The 16817-nt window shown below is 44.6% G+C and overlaps 2 protein-coding genes across 2 annotated transcripts; one reads left to right on the top strand and one right to left on the bottom strand.

Moving 5' to 3' along the window:
• Positions 1 to 1616: 1616 nt before the first annotated feature.
• LOC115169422 (cactin) lies at positions 1617 to 10869 on the bottom strand. Its single transcript, XM_029725010.1, has 10 exons — positions 10523 to 10869; positions 9724 to 10414; positions 8869 to 8964; positions 6009 to 6154; positions 4106 to 4268; positions 3869 to 3983; positions 3404 to 3596; positions 3087 to 3206; positions 2620 to 2969; positions 1617 to 2494 (listed from the first exon to the last, which is right to left on the bottom strand). Exons 1-10 carry the CDS (start codon positions 10822 to 10824, stop codon positions 2004 to 2006), a joined length of 2667 nt encoding a protein of 888 aa, XP_029580870.1. The 5' UTR covers positions 10825 to 10869; the 3' UTR covers positions 1617 to 2003.
• A 693-nt stretch (positions 10870 to 11562) lies between these two features.
• On the top strand, positions 11563 to 15840 carry LOC115169424 (ubiquitin-conjugating enzyme E2 R1). Its single transcript, XM_029725011.1, has 5 exons — positions 11563 to 12268; positions 12640 to 12726; positions 13066 to 13163; positions 13841 to 13975; positions 14078 to 15840. Exons 1-5 carry the CDS (start codon positions 12083 to 12085, stop codon positions 14283 to 14285), a joined length of 714 nt encoding a protein of 237 aa, XP_029580871.1. The 5' UTR covers positions 11563 to 12082; the 3' UTR covers positions 14286 to 15840.
• Positions 15841 to 16817: the final 977 nt, after the last annotated feature.

Below are 16817 nucleotides of genomic sequence, written 5' to 3'. Positions count from 1 at the left end.
GAGTGTAATCATGTTGGCCATATTGGATTCAGAATAAAATGTATTTACAGGGCCTCCCGAGTGGCGCAGTGGTCTAAGGCACTGCATCGCAGTGCTAGAGGCGTCACTACAGACCTCGGTTTGATCCCAGGCTGTATCACAACCGTCCGTGATCGGGAGTCCCATAGGGCCCAGCGTCGTCCGGTTTAGGGGAGGGTTTGGCCAGGTTGGCTTTACTTGGCTCATCGAGCTCTAGCGACTCCTTGTGGCAAGCCGGGTGCCTGCAGGCAGACCTCTGTCGTCAGTTGAACGACGTTTACTCGGACAGGGGTTAAGCGGGCGGATGTTAAGAAGCGCGGTTTGGCGGGTCATGTTTCAGAGGACGCATGACTCGACCTTCGCCTCCCGAGCCTGTTGGGGAGTTGCAGCGATAATACAAGATTGAATTTGGGGGGGAAAAGGGGGTCAAATACACACAAAAAAAAATTATTTACACCAACAGTCTTTATAGGCATGAGTGTTGTACACAATTCTGAAAAAAGGCCTCATTTACGAAAGTAATATTTACAGGTGATTTAATCTCCATCAAATGTTATTATGGCAGCCATATTGGATTTGAGACCAAATATAAAGATAGTCTGTGATGGCCCTCTGACTTAATTGCAAGACTAGGTAACCTTTGACCCCAAAACATCTTATTTGGATGTCAGAGCCCACTTGTTTTCCTTAGAGCGATTACAATAGCCACAACATAAAATAATGTCTAACTGTATGTATTTTTGCCAGGCGGTACCATACAGCACTGAATGAAAGCAAATTTGACATGGAAAGTTGTCTATTGAACAGCTACCAAAAAGCGAAGTGTACATTCATCAGGATTCTTGATAGTTATTTCTGCCTATTGTATGGATCTTTATTTTTAAAGTTATTTAAGATATCCAAATGCTGTTTGTGTATTTGGGCAGACAATTTACTTTTTGTATTCAACATTTGAGCAATATCAGACCTTGCCATATTGGGTTACCCCTGCAGCCAGGCATTATTCTGCACTGTTTGAGTCAAAGGGTGTCACATCTATAAATGTAACCCCTTCTGCAGTAAAATATTTTTACACAACCATCCATTTCATACACGGGAGACCTTAGAGATATGGAAAAACATGGTTGTGCTACCTCAGGTAGGAGTATCTAAAAAAACAAAATACATTTTTTGAGGATTGGCCACTAGCCTAAACTGCATTCTCAGGATCCTGTTAACTGTGCTGTATCAGTGTTGTTTACGTCATTAAAACTCTTTCTACCTGAACTTTTTTTGGCATCTCCAATGTGTGTGTGTATAGAATAGTCAACAGGCATGACTGGTTTCAATCTGGGGCAGGAGTGGACTTGCTAAGAAAGTGCTAACATTGGGGGTTAATTAGTCCTAAATCGAACAGCTGTTGTTCCTAAGATCGAAAATAGGTCAACGTTACACTTAGCCAATGGTAAAAGGGACAGTTTACTATCTTGTGATTTGTTGACATCCTCTTCCTGACTGATGAGACATAGTTAATGCCACTCCTAGGAAAATTGAAATCTTGTCAAATGTTTTGTTATTAGACTGTTTTACCTCACAGCTCTGATGGCAACAAATGGAAGTCAGCTAGGAAAAGAATCTTTAATATGTCATTTCAGAGACAGGTACATTGAAAGCCTATCTGATCAAACTAAAATACAAACCATTCTTTGTGACAACAGAAGGGGCAGGGCTGCTGTAGTAATAACAAGAAGAAAAGTTACCACTAAGATAACCAATAAAAACACAGTACATCCAAATTGTGTATTTGTTTTTGGGGGGGGGCCTTCAGACTAAACATTAACCGCTAGAACACATATTAACCTTACTGATGATCCCAACTGATGTGATGTCGATTCTATACATTCCATTTCTATGGTTAAAACCTCGCAGTGTGAGTTTCCTGGTCCGGATTGGGGTCCAGGCCCAAGGCTGGTGTTGGACTGTTGAGGTTCTAAACTCAGCTGGTTCTATCTTCTGTAGCGGTACCTCTTGAAGTGGAACCACAGCTGGAAGATCCCGTTGGCGAACTGACAACGGAACCCGTGGCGGTGAGAGTACTCCCACTCGCGGTTAACGATCTTAAAGGCAATGTCCTCGTATGGCGGCCCCGCATGGAACCGCAGAACCCCAAAGTCCTTGTTGTCGGGACTGGGTTCTAGGAAGTACTGCGGTGTGGAACGTTTGTTGATCAGGTCCGGGTAGAAGATGTTGAACTTATAGCCCTGGACGATCTTTGGCGGAGGGTTGTCGAAGTCATAATGGGTCTGGTTATATTTGTTCCACTCGAAGCCTGTGTGGACCCTGTTGAAGAAGCGAGGTTTCCGGGGACGGTATTTATCAGCCCACAGGTACATCTTCCCTGTGAGGGGAAGCTCTACGCTAAACTGAGCCTCGTCCCCGCCCATGCCCTGTTTGGCGCGACGCACAAACTCATCCTCTGCATTCTCATTGGCATCACCTGGAGAACAAGGGGTGAGCAGAAAGAGAAAGATTGATTAATAGGATGATGGGTAGAGATAGGCCTTGTAAGAATGTCTGAGCGTTTTTGTGTATGTATGAATATGGGTGTGTGAAGCCTCTTACCTGTGACGGCGAGCTGTCTGCGTGAGAGGTGTAGTTTGTGTGTGTCTTCGTCAGGTGTGATGGTGTGTGTGTCCAGCGGTAGCTCTGAGGGAAGCAGCAGTGTGGGACTGTAACGGCCAGAGTCATACTCCGCCTGGCTCTGCTGGATCAAATCCTCCTCTGTCAGAACAGCCTCTACCACCTCACCCTTCTCCTCTCCATCCCCCTCTCCCTCTTTCTCCCCGTCTCCCTCCGTGGATGGGCCCGCCACTTGCTCATCCTTCTCCTCTGCATCTCTCTTTTGATTGATGGAAGGGGAGGAAGAGGAGGGGCCAGGCACCTCTGAGGGAGTGTCTTTCTCGCTCTCGGTCCTGTGAATGAGAAACAGAGGAGGCAGAGGTCAAACCTTGTGTACCTGAGCGTGTGTGTATGTGTGTGTGTGCGCGCGCACGTAGAAAGAGGTTGACGGCGTGCGTGCGCGTACTCACACAGCCTCGTCCTCAGGCTCCTCTTTGATGATTGGGAAGAGAGGCTCACTCTCCACTCCCTGCTCCTGTTTCAGCTTGAACAGCTTCTGACGCAACACGTCCTGGTGCCTCTCTCTCAACCTACAACACAGATAGGGGTTGACTTTAGCTTATTTTTTTTTCATTTTAGTAATTTAACAGACACTCTTATCCCGAGCGGCATACGGTAGCAAGTGGATACATCTGTACTTTTGCCTGTACTGGTCCCCCGTGGGAATCAAACCCACAACCCTGGCATTGCAAGCACCATGCTCTACACGCAATCAACTGGTCCTCACCGTGCTCGGCCCATGAAGACCCTGACTTGCTGCATCAGACTCTCCCAGTAACCTATGTCCAGGTTGGATCCCCCAGCTCGGATCTTAGTCTCGATGTTGAGGTTCAGCGCCTGGAGCTGGCTGTACGTCTTTCCCTTAAACACTATCTGAACATCGGTGCTCACTGACGTGTTAATGCCATCACGACGGTCACCTGGAGCACAGAGAGACAGTCAACTAAACATCACGAGACAGACCAGGGCTGCACCAGAAATGGCACCCTATGCCCTAATTATATATTACACTACTTTTAACCAGGGTGCCATTTCCGACACACCCTAGGAGAAAGAGACAAGGGGAGAAATGCCGAGGCGTAAAGTATAGAGGTTGATGGTGGACAGCCAAGACAGAAAATGGGCCAACGAGAGAGAGAGCAATACTGAGATGTCCATGTAGCTGGGCCTATGAGAGGTTAAGGTGGTGCACCTGGGCCTTTTCCAGATGCCTCCAGTTTCCGGAGCTTGCTGATCTCATCCTCTGTGATGGTGGTCATATCCCTCCAGAAGTCTACATTCTTCCCCTGCTCCAGCTCCATGTATACCTACGGAGAAAACACACAGGGTCACACAAAAAACAAACACTCTCTTCCTCTACACACCACAATTTCTCAACCAACAAGCTCCATTTATTCTAGAAAGACAGTAAGCACACACAGACACACACCTTGATATCTTCAAGCAGGTCGTCCATGTCAGTGACGGTGAGTCCGTTGAGGAAGGTGTAAGGTTCGTGCATCTCCACGGCCAGGTCGTCATCCTCAGCACTGATGTACTTAGCCAACAGGTCTATGGGCTTAGCACGGCCGTCCCGGATTCGGATCTTAGACCTAAACACACAAACAATTATTAGTTAGAGGGCTACACACAAATCCACATCGGCAGACACCGGAGCAGTGAGGTGTTGTTTTTGGACCAGGCTGTTTTTGAGTGAGTAAATGGAACCACAGTGCCTTCGGAAAGTATTCAGAACCCTTGACATTTTCCACATTTTGTTTGGTTAGCCTTACTCTAAAATCAATTCAATAAAAAAAATCATCATCAATCAACACACCCAACAACAACAAAAAGTATTCAGACCCTTTGCTATGAGACTCTAAATTGAGCTCAGGTGCATCCTGTTTCCAGTGATCATCCTTCAGATGTTTCTACAACTTGACTGGAGTCCACCTGTGGTATATTCAATTGATTGGACATGATATGGAAAGGCACACGCCTGTCTATATAAGGTCCCACAGTTGACAGTGCATGTCAGAGCAACAACCAAGCAATGAGGTCAAAGGAATTGTCCGTAGAACTCTGAGACAGGATTGTGACGAGACACAGATCTGAGGAAGGGTACCAAAACATTTCTGCAGCATTGAAGGTCCCCAAGAACACAGTGGCCTCCATCATTCTTAAGTGGAAGAAGTATGGAACCACCAAGACTCTTTCTTCCTAGAGCTGGCCGCCCGGCCAAACTGAGCAATCGGGGGAGAATGGCCTTGGTCAGGGAGGTGACCAAGATCCCGATGGTCCCTCGAACAGAGCTCTCGAGTTCCTCTGTGGAGATGGAAGAACCTTCCAGAAGGACAACCATCTCTGCAGCACTCCACCAATCAGGCCTTTATGGTAGAGTGGCCTGATGGAAACCACTCCTCAATAAAAGGCACATGACATCACGCTTGGAGTTTGCCAAAAGGCACCTAAAGGACTCTGACCATGAGAAACAAGATTCTCTGGTCTGATGAAACCAAGATTGAACCCTTTGGCCAGAATGTCAAGGTCATGTCTGGAGGAAACCTGGCACTATCCCTAGGGTGTAGGATGGTGATAGTATCATGCATCACGTGGTGACAGCATCATGCTGTGGGGATGTTTTTTTTCCACCGGCGGGGACTGGGAGACTAGTCAGGATCGAGGGAAAGATGAAAGGAGCAAAGTATAGAGAGATCCTTGTTGAAAACCTGCTCCAGAGCGCTCAGGACCTCAGACTGGGGCGAAGGTACACCTTCCAACAGAACAACGACCCTAAGCACACAGCCAAGACAACGCAGGAGTGGCTTTGGGACAAGTCTCTGAATGTCCTTGAGTGTCCCAGCCATAGCCCGGACTTGAACCCCATCGAACATCTCTGTAGAGGCCTGAAAATAGCTGTGAAGCAACGCTCCCCATCAAACCTGACAGAGCTTGAGAGGATCTGCAGAGAAGAATGGGAGAAACTCCCCAAATACAGGTGTGCCAAGCTTGTAGCGTCATACCAAGAAGACTCGAGGCTGTAATCGCTGCCAAAGGTGCTTCAACAAAGTACTGAGTAAAGGGTCTGAATACTTATGTAAATGTCATATTTCAGTTTCATTTTTAATATATTTGCACGTTTTTTTAAAAACTGTTTTGCTTTGTCATTATGGGGTATTGTGTGTAGATTAATACGGGAAAGAAACAATTTAATACATTTTAGAATAAGGCTGTAACGTAACAAAATGTGGAAAAAGTCAAGGGGTCTGAATACTTTCTGAATGCACTCTATGTGAGAGGTTATTGAGGGTCAGGGTTTACAGGGGGACAGTAATGAAGGTGGCACCACTAACCGTAGCTTGGCCTGGTGCAAGTGAAAGTTGTCCTCTTGTTCCGCCCAGGTTTTGAAATGCTCTGCCTCCTTCTCTCTCTGCAGCATCTCCAGCTCGGTCTCTCTCATGGCCTTCTCTCGCTCCCTCTCCAGACGCAGCTGCTTCACCTAAACACAGGCAGACACACAAACACAATTACACACACACACAGGTCCTGCTCTTGCATGGCTTTCTCTCTCTCTCTCTCTCTCACTCCACATTGTCCTACAGTAAAATTGCATGACTTCGTTGGAGTCAAATGTAACACTCTTTTGGGGTTTATATGGTCCCAGCCCCATTTTGTGTTAAAACTACATTGATTTAAAAGATTTTCAAACCACAACTCTATGCACAAGGGCTACTTTTAACAATTTCCACTGAAAAAAATGAACAAAAACGAGTTTGGTGGAAGAATTGTGCAGATGTAACCCTAAGGTTTTTTTTGCGACCAACGTTTTTCAAAAATGATGTTAAATGTCTTCTCCGAATTAAGATTAAAAGATGTCTGCTATGAACTATGACATGGCACCTTGCGTTTGAAAAATCTATTTTGGTTATTGAAGTGGAGTGGAGTTATACCCGGTGCCGGCATTACGGTAACAGAATTACATCATGGGTCCCTGATCTGTACTACACAGAAATGTATAAATTTGGATACGAATGTCATTTACAGCACAGTTTCACAAGTTTGGACATCACAGTAGAATACAATGCAGTACAATACAGCGCAGCTGAGTTCAGTACAGTAGAGTTTAGTACGGTAGAGTTCAGTACAATATATACTCAGCAAAAAAAGAAACGTCCTCTCACTGTCAACTGTGTTTATTTTCAGCAAACTTAACATGTGTAAATATTTGTATGAACATAACATTCAACAGACATAAACTGAACAAGTTTCACAGACATGTGACTAACAGAAATGGAATAGTGTGTCCCTGAACAGAGGGGGGGGTCAAAATCAAAAGTAACAGTCAGTATCTGGTGTGGCCACCAGCTGCATTAATTACTGCAGTGCATCTCCTCCTCATGGACTACACCAGATTTGCCAGTTCTTGCTGTGAGATGTTACCCCACTATTCCACCAAGGCACCTGCAAGTTCCTGGATATTTCTGGGGGGGAATGGCCCTAGCCCTCACCCTCCGATCCAACAGGTCCCAGACATGCTCAATGGGATTGAGATCCGGGCTCTTCGCTGGCCATGGCAGAACACTGACATTCCTGTCTTGCAGGAAATCACGCACAGAACGAGCAGTGTGGCTGGTGGCATTGTCATGCTGGAGTGTCCTGTCAGGATGAGCCTGCAGGAAGGGCACCACGATGGAGGAGGATGTCTTCCCTGTAACGCACAGCGTTGTGATTGAGCTTGTCGTCATTGCAGGCAGTCCGATGATGCTGTGACACACCGCCCCAGACCATGACGGACCCTCCACCTCCAAATCAATCTCGCTCCAGAGTACAGGCCTCAGTGTAACTCTCATTCCTTCAACGATAAACGCGAATCCGACCATCACCCCTGGTGAGACAAAACCGTGACTCGTCAGTGAAGAGCACTTTTTGCCAGTCCTGTCTGGTCCAGCGACGGTGGGTTTGTGCCCATAGGCAACATTGCTGCCGGTTATGTCTGGTGAGGACCTGCCTTACAACAGGCCTACAAGCCCTCAGTCCAGCTTCTCTCAGCCTATTGCGGACAGTCTGAGCACTGATGGAGGGATTGTGCATTCCTGGTGTAACTCGGGCAGTTGTTGTTGCCATCCTGTACCTGTCCTGCAGGTGTGATGTTCAGATGTACCGATCCTGTGCAGGTGTTGTTACACGTGGTCTGCCACTGCGAGGACGATCACCTGTCCGTCCTGTCTGCCTGTAGCGCCGTCTTAGGCGTCTCACAGTACAGACATTGCAATTTATTGCCCTGGCCACATCTGCAGTCCTCATGCCTCCTTGCAGCATGCCTAAGGCACGTTCATGCAGATGAGCAGGGACCCTGGGCATCTTTCTTTTGGTGTTTTTCAGAGTAGAAAGGCCTCTTTAGTGTCCTAAGGTTTCAAAACGGTGACCTTAATTACCTACCATCTGTAAGCTGTTAGTGTCTTAACGACCGTTCCACAGGTGCATGTTCATTAATTGTTTATGGTTCATTGAACAAGCATGGGAAACAGAGTTTAAACCCTTTACAATGAAGATCTGTGAAGATATTTGTATTTTTACGAATTATCTTTGAAAGACAGTGTCCTGAAAAAGGGACGTTTCTTACAGTTTAGTACACTCTACTGTGCTCCACTCAATGTACAGTACTATCCAAACTTATGAAACATACGTCTATGATAGATTCAGTTCAACTACTTTTAAAAGTCCATGGACGTCCAGTGTCCATGGAAAGAGAGGGGGCTCATGGGAAAGTGTCAGTAAGACCTGGGAGAGGTGACATTAACTAGAGAGAAAGAGAGAGGGGTTGTCCAGACTCAGACTGTTTTAACACTGGGTTTGACCACAAGAAAGACAAAGAAAACAGTTATGAGCTGAACATAACAGTATGTCAGTGGAAGAGAGGACAGTACCAGGATACCCAAGCAGGTGACTATTATGATTTCCCATTGTAGCCAATTCAGTTGCAGTATTTCCGTTACGGATTTTTTTGGTACTTCCTTTGCCAATTTGGTCACGTAATTATGAGTTTTAATCACGTAATAATTCATTAACAAAATTGATATCAGTAAAATCACTATAACTAATTGGTAGGTCTACCATTACTTGTTACTTCTGTGGACTTAATTTAACATTGATTTCAACTATCCTTTGATTTATTATGCAGACCCAGAAAACTTGTGTTGCATAGAAGCATACCTTCTGCAGTTCTCTGCGATTCTCCTCCTGGATACGTTTGTTCCTGTCCTTCAGGTCCTTCTCACCCAGATGGCCAATGCCCTTCCTGTCCAGAGCCTGACCACAACAACAACATACAGAAATACACAAATTCCTCAGAGACTTGTCTGATAAAGCCTGAAGACCTGACGTTGAATTGAATATAATTCAAGTCGGGCAGAAATGAGCATTTCGATCAGGAAAGTTTCATTTCATGACCTCTACAAGCCAGAATGCTGAATAAAAGTATACTTTACTGGTTATCCGTGTGGTTGTTCCTTTCGCTGGTAGGAATGTGAGACAAAATACCAACAGAATAATGTCATCAACCCAACCTTCAGTACGCTGTTCTGTAGATCATTTGTATTTCCAGTTTTTATTTTCAATACTGATGCAATTAGCACGTGACAAATGGACATATTGATGCACAATATGGCCGAGCCTAACCGAATGGCAAACACTTCCAGCTGATTGCGAGGAAACGTGTTTCGGCTATTGTTTACAAATTGTGCATCACGTGTAATGTGACAACAGATTGATAAAAGTGACAGAACCTATCGGCGCCACAAAAAGTCAGGTAAACACTTATCTCCACCTCCTACCGCCAAAAGGACCAACAGCATGTACAACCGGTAAAATAAGTATAAATATTTTATTTAAAAATTCTGCCTTGTAGAGACTATTGCATTTTATTTTACAGCGACTTCATTCAGACTGATATTCATGGAGTAACCATTGTATCATTCTGCTGTTTAGGCTAGGTCTGATAACCACTGCACTTTGATAGTCCCATATACACCCATTTCTCAAGTGCTCATTCTCCTCTCCCGGTCTTACCTTCTGCCATTTGAAGGTGCCCAGCAGGTTGTTGTCACCGAAGGGGTTGTCTGCATTGGTATAGCCCATGTACTCCTCACTCCAGCCCATCTTTTCTCTCTTCTTCCTCTCCTTGGCCTCCTTCTTGGCCAGTCGTCTGGCCCTCTTCTCCTCTGGGGTCTCCAGGGCCTTCAGCATCTCTCTCTGGTTCTTCTTCTCATCTCGTACCGAGGGACCGGCCTCTCCAGACCCCGGGCTGCCTCCACGGGCCCCGCCATCCGACCCAGAGCTCTTAGATGAGTCAGAGGATCCAGAGCGACGTCTATTGCGCTCTTTGTCCCTTTGGTCCTTCCCTCTGCTTCCTTCTCTCCTCCCCCGGTCTTCACTCCTCCGGCTGCTTCTTTCTCTGTCTCGACTTTTCTCCTTACATCGGCTTGGGTCCTTGTCTCGGCTTCTCATTCTCTCCCTGTCCCTCGTTCTCTCCCGCATCTGTCGTTCCCTTTCTCTGCTGGGGCTTCTGCTCCCTCTGTCTGCACTCCTCCGCCATCTCCTCTCCCGGTCATTGTTCCCCCTGTCCCTCGATCTCTTTCGGTCTGCACTAGACCCTGAGTCAGACTGGGACTGGCTCCTGCCAATCTTCTCTCCTTTGTCTTCTCTTCTGCTCTTCTTTTTCTCTCTTTTGTTCCTCCCCTTTGGATCATCCGAGTCAGACCTGATGGATAGAAAAACGTTTAGATGCAGATACAGTATGTGGGTCATTTTTTGCTAACTACATAAACAGTACATTTTTATTTCATATAGCTTAACCTGTAATGTTTACCTGGATCTGTCTTTTGATTTGCCCTTCAGTTTACGTCTCTTGTCGCTGTCTGAGTCGCTTCTCGATCCGGGACGGTCTCTGCTACGGGGCCGCTGTCCTTGTCGCCTCGTAGATTCACCACTGCTGTTCGAGTTTCCGCTCTCAGAACGCGCAATTCTCCGGGGTTTTATGTTCCGATCAATGGACCGACTCCGGCCTCTCTTCTCTTCGGGTGATCGTGATCTGCTTATTTTGGACCTGTTTCGATCGCGGTTCCGACTACGAGAGCCAGAACGGGACCGACGATGCTTTTTTGGACCCATGGCAAAAGAGTTCCCAAATTTTTGTGGTCCGTTCTCTTCTAGGTCGCGTAAATAGGACCTGTATAATTATTTTTGTTCGCAGCACACAACTTTATTGTATTTGAGGGGAAAAACACATTAAGAAAATTACAAACATAATTATTTAACTTAAACCACGAAGGGATCCTCTCCTAATAATCTTTATATTGATTTTGTTCACATTTGTTTAATTCTCAGGTATATTTAAAGCCAACCCCTGGGACTTGCATTGAGCCCCGACGCAGTTTGAATGCGTCATATTATAAACTGATTGGTCGTTTCTTTTGGAGCAGAATGGGGGATGGTGAAATACAACTGCGCTTTTCTCAAGTATTTTATCATGATCAATGAAATCAGCACACCACATCCCATCTATAAGTAGTTCGTATAGAAATATTTTAGTTTACACATAAATTGACATCGAAAAGGCCAAGCAAGGCACTTCACATCAAAACAAACAACATTCGTGTTGTTGTAACGTCACACCATTTGACTGTTTTCCAGAAATGCAATGAGTGTAGTTCTTAAAACCTCGAAAATAATGAATGAGTCGTAAATACATTGCCATACACAATTAATTGGAATACTTGTACAATAAACATGGTGAATAAAATGTATATCATGAAACCTTTTGGTAATTTTTGCAATGCTGACATGAGAAGTTTAAGTTCTATGTGTCATTAGAACGTCATTTCCCAGACAGCACTGCAATCTTATTGAACGTTTTGAGAGGAGAAGACTGCTTTCACTCCTCACATTGCTAGACAGCAGGGACACAGACGTTCGCAGTTGAAAAATATCGTTGGTGAATAATTATTCATGTTGTATAGACTTTGGCTGGTCCAAAACTAATTATTTTAGTATAACTATCAGTAGCAAAGTAACCGTTTTTTTTTTAAATATTCATTTGATCAATAGCTAGCGCCAGATGCTAACTACTCAGCTAGGTCGGTGAGCCTAACTACTGAAATACCAAAACATATATTTTTAGTATAGGTTTTTCTAAATTCAGCTATTTTATAAAGATAATTAGCCAGATAAAACATATTGCGCGGTTTCACAACAAATCCATCCACCTGAAGCGAAATAAAGGTTAGCTAACTAGCATTTGTCCGCATCGCGAAATCGCAACAAAGAAAACGTTTTTTTTTGTTTTGCAGAATCAGGTGGCTAGCTAGGTTGTTACGTGTGTTCGAGTAAACAACGAGGGTAACTAGATTAGCTAGTTTGCTATTTTACCATGGCGCAACATGGTCCTACTCACGTAGCAAGCTCACAGAAAGCATTAATGTTAGAAATGAAGAGCCTTCAAGAGGAGCCAGTCGAGGGCTTCAGAATAACATTGGTGGACGAGGCAGATTTATACAATTGGGAAGTGGCCATTTTTGGACCTCCTAACACTCACTATGAAGGAGGGTATTTCAAGGTAAGTTCGACGCATAGGTATGTCAGCTTGTTTTGCAAATATGTTACATACACAAATGCTATTTTCCAAATGTATTTTGTTTGCTAGCTATCCAATGTTACTAATGGACATCTACATTGTTGTCTTCCGTTAATAGTAGGCCCGTGAAAAACGTAACATCGCATCTGCATTCTATTGATGCAGTGACAAGCAGTACTGTTTAGTGTCAAACTTGTTTCTGGGTCACGCTGTTGTTGCTCTCTAGTATGGTCTACACAGCACTGGGTTGCAACATCAGGATTACTATTGAATCCGGTTAGGTAGTTTAGGCCCCAGAGACGCATGTTAGGACATGTTGCTGACATATTTGCTTCTCTCCCTGTGTCCCACAGGCTCGTATCAAGTTCCCTATTGACTACCCCTATTCACCACCTGCTTTCCGTTTCCTCACCAAGATGTGGCACCCCAACATCTATGAGGTAAGAAGAGATCACTGACCCAATTCTAGAAAAATACATTGTGTAACCTTTATTAAACTAGGCAAGTCAGTTAAGAACAAATTCTTATTTACAATGACAGCCAAACCTGAACTCAGCCTAGATTCGAACCAGGGACTGCAGTGACGCCTCTTGCACTGAGATGCAGTGCCTTAGACCGCTGGGTCAATTAATTACTCCATGTAATTAATTTTCAGACACATTTTTGGGTGTTAATCTACATTTCTCTCCATCTTTTTATGTGGCCTAATCCTAGTCACACCTGCAATCTGTGAACATTAACTTGTTTGTGTATTAATTTTAGCCTCTCCCTTGTGTTAGAATGGGGACGTGTGTATATCCATTCTGCACCCTCCAGTTGATGACCCTCAGAGTGGGGAGCTGCCCTCTGAGAGGTGGAACCCTACCCAGAATGTTAGGTACACATCTCAGCATGTTCTCTAGCCCCACATCCCCTTCTCTCTGTACCCTTTCCTTCCTTTTTGATTCACTTTTTTCCTCTGTGACCTTCTCCCATTACCAAACAGTTGCAAAACGAGAGTTTTTATTTGACAAATTCAGGTAGGTCCCTCCCTGTTTCATTTGGTTTGCTTCCGTTTAAGAAACGTTTTGCAACAGAATCGCCGGAATTAATACACCCCTGCTCTCCCTCTGCTTACTATATCACTCTCCCTTCTATCTATCACGCTCCCTTTTCATCCCCTTTTTCTCTGTCCCTCTCCTCTATGCCCCGCTCTCTCCCATTGTGCTTAGTCACTCATACTCAGATCACATGACACATGTCCATCTGGCTTCAGTGGAACCTCTCCAGGACTTCCTGTTACACTTTGGTTTATTTTCTGTCTGACCCAGTTACGTGGAATACTATAAGTCATGTTTGTCAGTTCTAATTTAAGAAGTTGTAGGTCTTCTTTTTACCAGCACCATTTTAGGTTTATATCAACATCGACAGGCTGACACATTTCAGAAATCGTACTTTGCAGAAATATCCTAGCCTTTATCCCACAAAGCAGGGTCAATGGGTCAACCAGCTTACTTTGATAGAAACTGCTTGGTGCTTCTTTCTGACATTAAACCCTCTGTGTGGCTCCTGTAGGACCATCCTTCTGAGTGTCATCTCTCTGCTGAACGAGCCCAACACCTTCTCCCCGGCCAATGTGGATGCCTCCGTCATGTACCGCAAGTGGAGAGACAGCAAGGGCAAGGACAGAGAGTACGCAGAGATCATTCGGTAGGTACACACACAAAGGACAGAGTGTAGTATGTAAACATACCGCAAGGACAGAGAGCACAGCATACACACTTATTCACCCTCTATCTCACTGTCTCTCAGGAAGCAGGTGTTGGCCACTAAGGCTGAGGCGGAACGCGACGGGGTGAAGGTCCCCACCACACTGGCCGAATACTGTGTCCGCACTCGCGCCCCTCCACCTGACGAGGGCTCCGACCTCTTCTATGACGATTACTATGACGATGAGGATCTGGAGGATGAAGACGACTGCTGCTACGATGAAGATGACTCTGGGACAGAGGAGTCGTGACGCGTCCCAAATGTGAACCTGGACGGCTGACGCATGCGCTCCCTGACCTCTCCTCCCATAGGAGAGACAGTTCTGAAAGGACTACTTCACATATTTTAAACCTCTCACTTTTTCTATCCACAGATGGCAAGTGGTTCTCCCCCTCAGTTTCTTCTCAGAATCCAAGAACACTTAGGCTGGGCCTGATGTGCTCAGTTTTCTACCAGTGCAAAGGCTGCACCTGTTATTTTCTGAAAGGATTGACTAAAATAAAGCAAAAAATGACATGCTACCTTTTGTCCTTGTTTGACTACCTGTTTAAAAAAAAAAAACAGGTGTCAACATTGCGCTGGTGAAAACACTTGGTTAATCAGGCCCATAAGTTAGATCTCTCACTTGTTAAGTTTCCCTTCAACTTGCCGCCTCTCTAGTTCACTCGCCTATAGACATCATTGACTGAACAGATGACTGAAGACTTCTCCACCTGTCATGGTATCTGTGTGACTGACACAGCAGAACCTATTTATCTCCAAGATGAGGTTCTGTGTTCTCTCCACCCTTACATTTTTGTGCGAGGGAAAACGGACGTTACATTTTGCAACATGGGTGTTTCTGCATGTCAGACATCTTGGACACGTTAAATTTCTCTTAGATGGACCGTTGCTCTTGTCGCCATACTGGTTTGATTGAATTTAGAAAAAATTGTGATCATGGAAATGCTAATGACTTCTGTCTGGGGGGCTCCAGGTTGAGCCTGAGCTGTGGCCCAAACCCAGTTTGAACATTTTAACAGTGTTTCGCTGGCTTAGAGAACACCACCTCAGATAGTTACGGCTGTCGTTTGAAAGTGTGTGATTCTAAAGCGCCCAATGATGCTGCGGAAACCCGTTCTCCTGCGTCTGGACAGAATCTCCTCGGAGACCCTTTGCTCATCAAGGTTCTCCTCTGTGAAGCAGGATGGAGCCAGAGACCTCAACCAGTCTTTGGTGGAGCCCAACTGTATGGGGGAGAGAAAAAAGTTAGCTGTATGGGTTTAGCAGCTTAATAATTAGCTATGTTTGCAGTTTTTATTCTCCTTTCATTGAGAATTATGCCTGTAGTCTTTGTTAGAGAATGCTTTCAAATGTCCTGGGGTTGGTGTTGGTGGGTTTCTGTAGGAAGATTGTATCTCTTCAATATGTTGTGGCAGTATCAGTCAGCAAGCAGTGGGAATTGGGAATGAAAATGGCAGCCACTTTTGTTTTTGCTTATTTATTTTGTGTGTGCTGCTGGGGGGTGCTATCATGAATCTCCAAACAGGTGTGTGTGTGTCAGCAATATTGGATGTTGCATTTTATTCTAATTTGGCTTAATTTAACTTTCTCAGGATATTTAAGAATGAGGAAAAATTATATTTTAAGATGGTAACGTGATCTAGTTTATCCTACCTGGTGGGCTTCAGAGATGGTTTACAGTAACATGTACCCTTACTGATATGCACATGTGGCTATATGGACGATCACCTTTTCATTTTATTTACATGTGTTTTATTTTTTGCCTATTTAAAACTGAAAAAATAAAGATCATTATCGGAAAACAAATGGTATTTTCTTCCTTTTACCCCCAATTGAAATGGGCAGTATGCATCACAATTGTTTTTACAACAATGCAAAAGTTGATTGTAGTGTAACAATGGTGTGTGTGTGGTGTCTATAGTACATCAACCACAGACAGCCTATAGACTCATAGTTCCAGAAAGGGTTGAAAATGGCAGCCATATTGGTCAGCGAGAAATCCAAACAAGTTTAACGAATTAATGGTAGTAGAGGCATATTTTACTAATACAAGAAATAAAAGGTGATATCAGAAATTGTGTAAAGATTTGTCAACCAAAAATATTCTCACATACTGAACAAAAATATAAATCCAACTTGCAACAATTTAAAAGATTTTGTGTTACAGTTCAAATAAGGAAATCCATCAATTGAAATAAATAAATTAGTCCCTAATCTATGGATTTCACGACTGGGCAGGGGCGTAGCCAATAAGAATTAGTTTTTTCCCCACGAAAGAGCTTTATTACAGAAATACTCCAAAACAATATTTTGCTCCGTATGGAACATTTCTAGGATCTTTTATTTCAGCTCAAGAAACATGGGACCGGCACTTAACATGTTGCGTTTATATTTTTTCACGTCAGTCCAGTACCTCCACATTCGCCTTGTTCACCTGCAGGATCATCTGATACCAGCCACCAAGACAGCTGATGAAACTGTGGGTTTGCACAACTGAAGAATTTCTGCACAAACTCAGAAACCGTCACAGGGAAGCTCATCTCCGTGCTCGTCGTCGTCACCAGGGTTTTGACCTGACTGCAGTTTGGAGTCGTAATTGACTTCAGTGGGAAAATGCTCACCTTCGATGGCCACTGGCACACTGGACAAGTGTGCTCTTCACGGATTCATTCTGGTTTCAACTGTACCGGGCAGATGGCGTCGTGTGGGCGAGCAGTTTACTGATGTCAATGTTGTGAACAGAGTGCCCCATGGTGGGGTTATGGTATTGGCAGACATA

The sequence above is a fragment of the Salmo trutta genome, chromosome 31 (assembly GCF_901001165.1).
Source record: "Salmo trutta chromosome 31, fSalTru1.1, whole genome shotgun sequence".
Taxonomy (NCBI): Eukaryota; Metazoa; Chordata; class Actinopteri; order Salmoniformes; family Salmonidae; genus Salmo; species Salmo trutta.
Note: the sequence above shows the minus strand (reverse complement) of the source record. Positions and strands in the feature narration are given on the sequence as shown.

Bases quoted from the DNA above. Each gene is read 5' to 3' on its own strand.
- LOC115169422 (XM_029725010.1), bottom strand. From the start codon at position 10,824: ATGGGTCCAAAAAAGCATCGTCGGTCCCGTTCTGGCTCTCGTAGTCGG. The intron at 6,155-8,868 runs GTATGCTTCTAT...GCCTGTGTTTAG, and splicing joins ATCGCAGAGAACTGCAGAAG to GTGAAGCAGCTGCGTCTGGA. The intron at 3,207-3,403 runs GTGAGGACCAGT...TCTGTGTTGTAG, and splicing joins GTCTTCATGGGCCGAGCACG to GTTGAGAGAGAGGCACCAGG.
- LOC115169424 (XM_029725011.1), top strand. From the start codon at position 12,083: ATGGCGCAACATGGTCCTACTCACGTAGCAAGCTCACAGAAAGCATTA. The intron at 12,727-13,065 runs GTAAGAAGAGAT...CCCTTGTGTTAG, and splicing joins GGCACCCCAACATCTATGAG to AATGGGGACGTGTGTATATC. The intron at 13,976-14,077 runs GTAGGTACACAC...ACTGTCTCTCAG, and splicing joins GAGTACGCAGAGATCATTCG to GAAGCAGGTGTTGGCCACTA.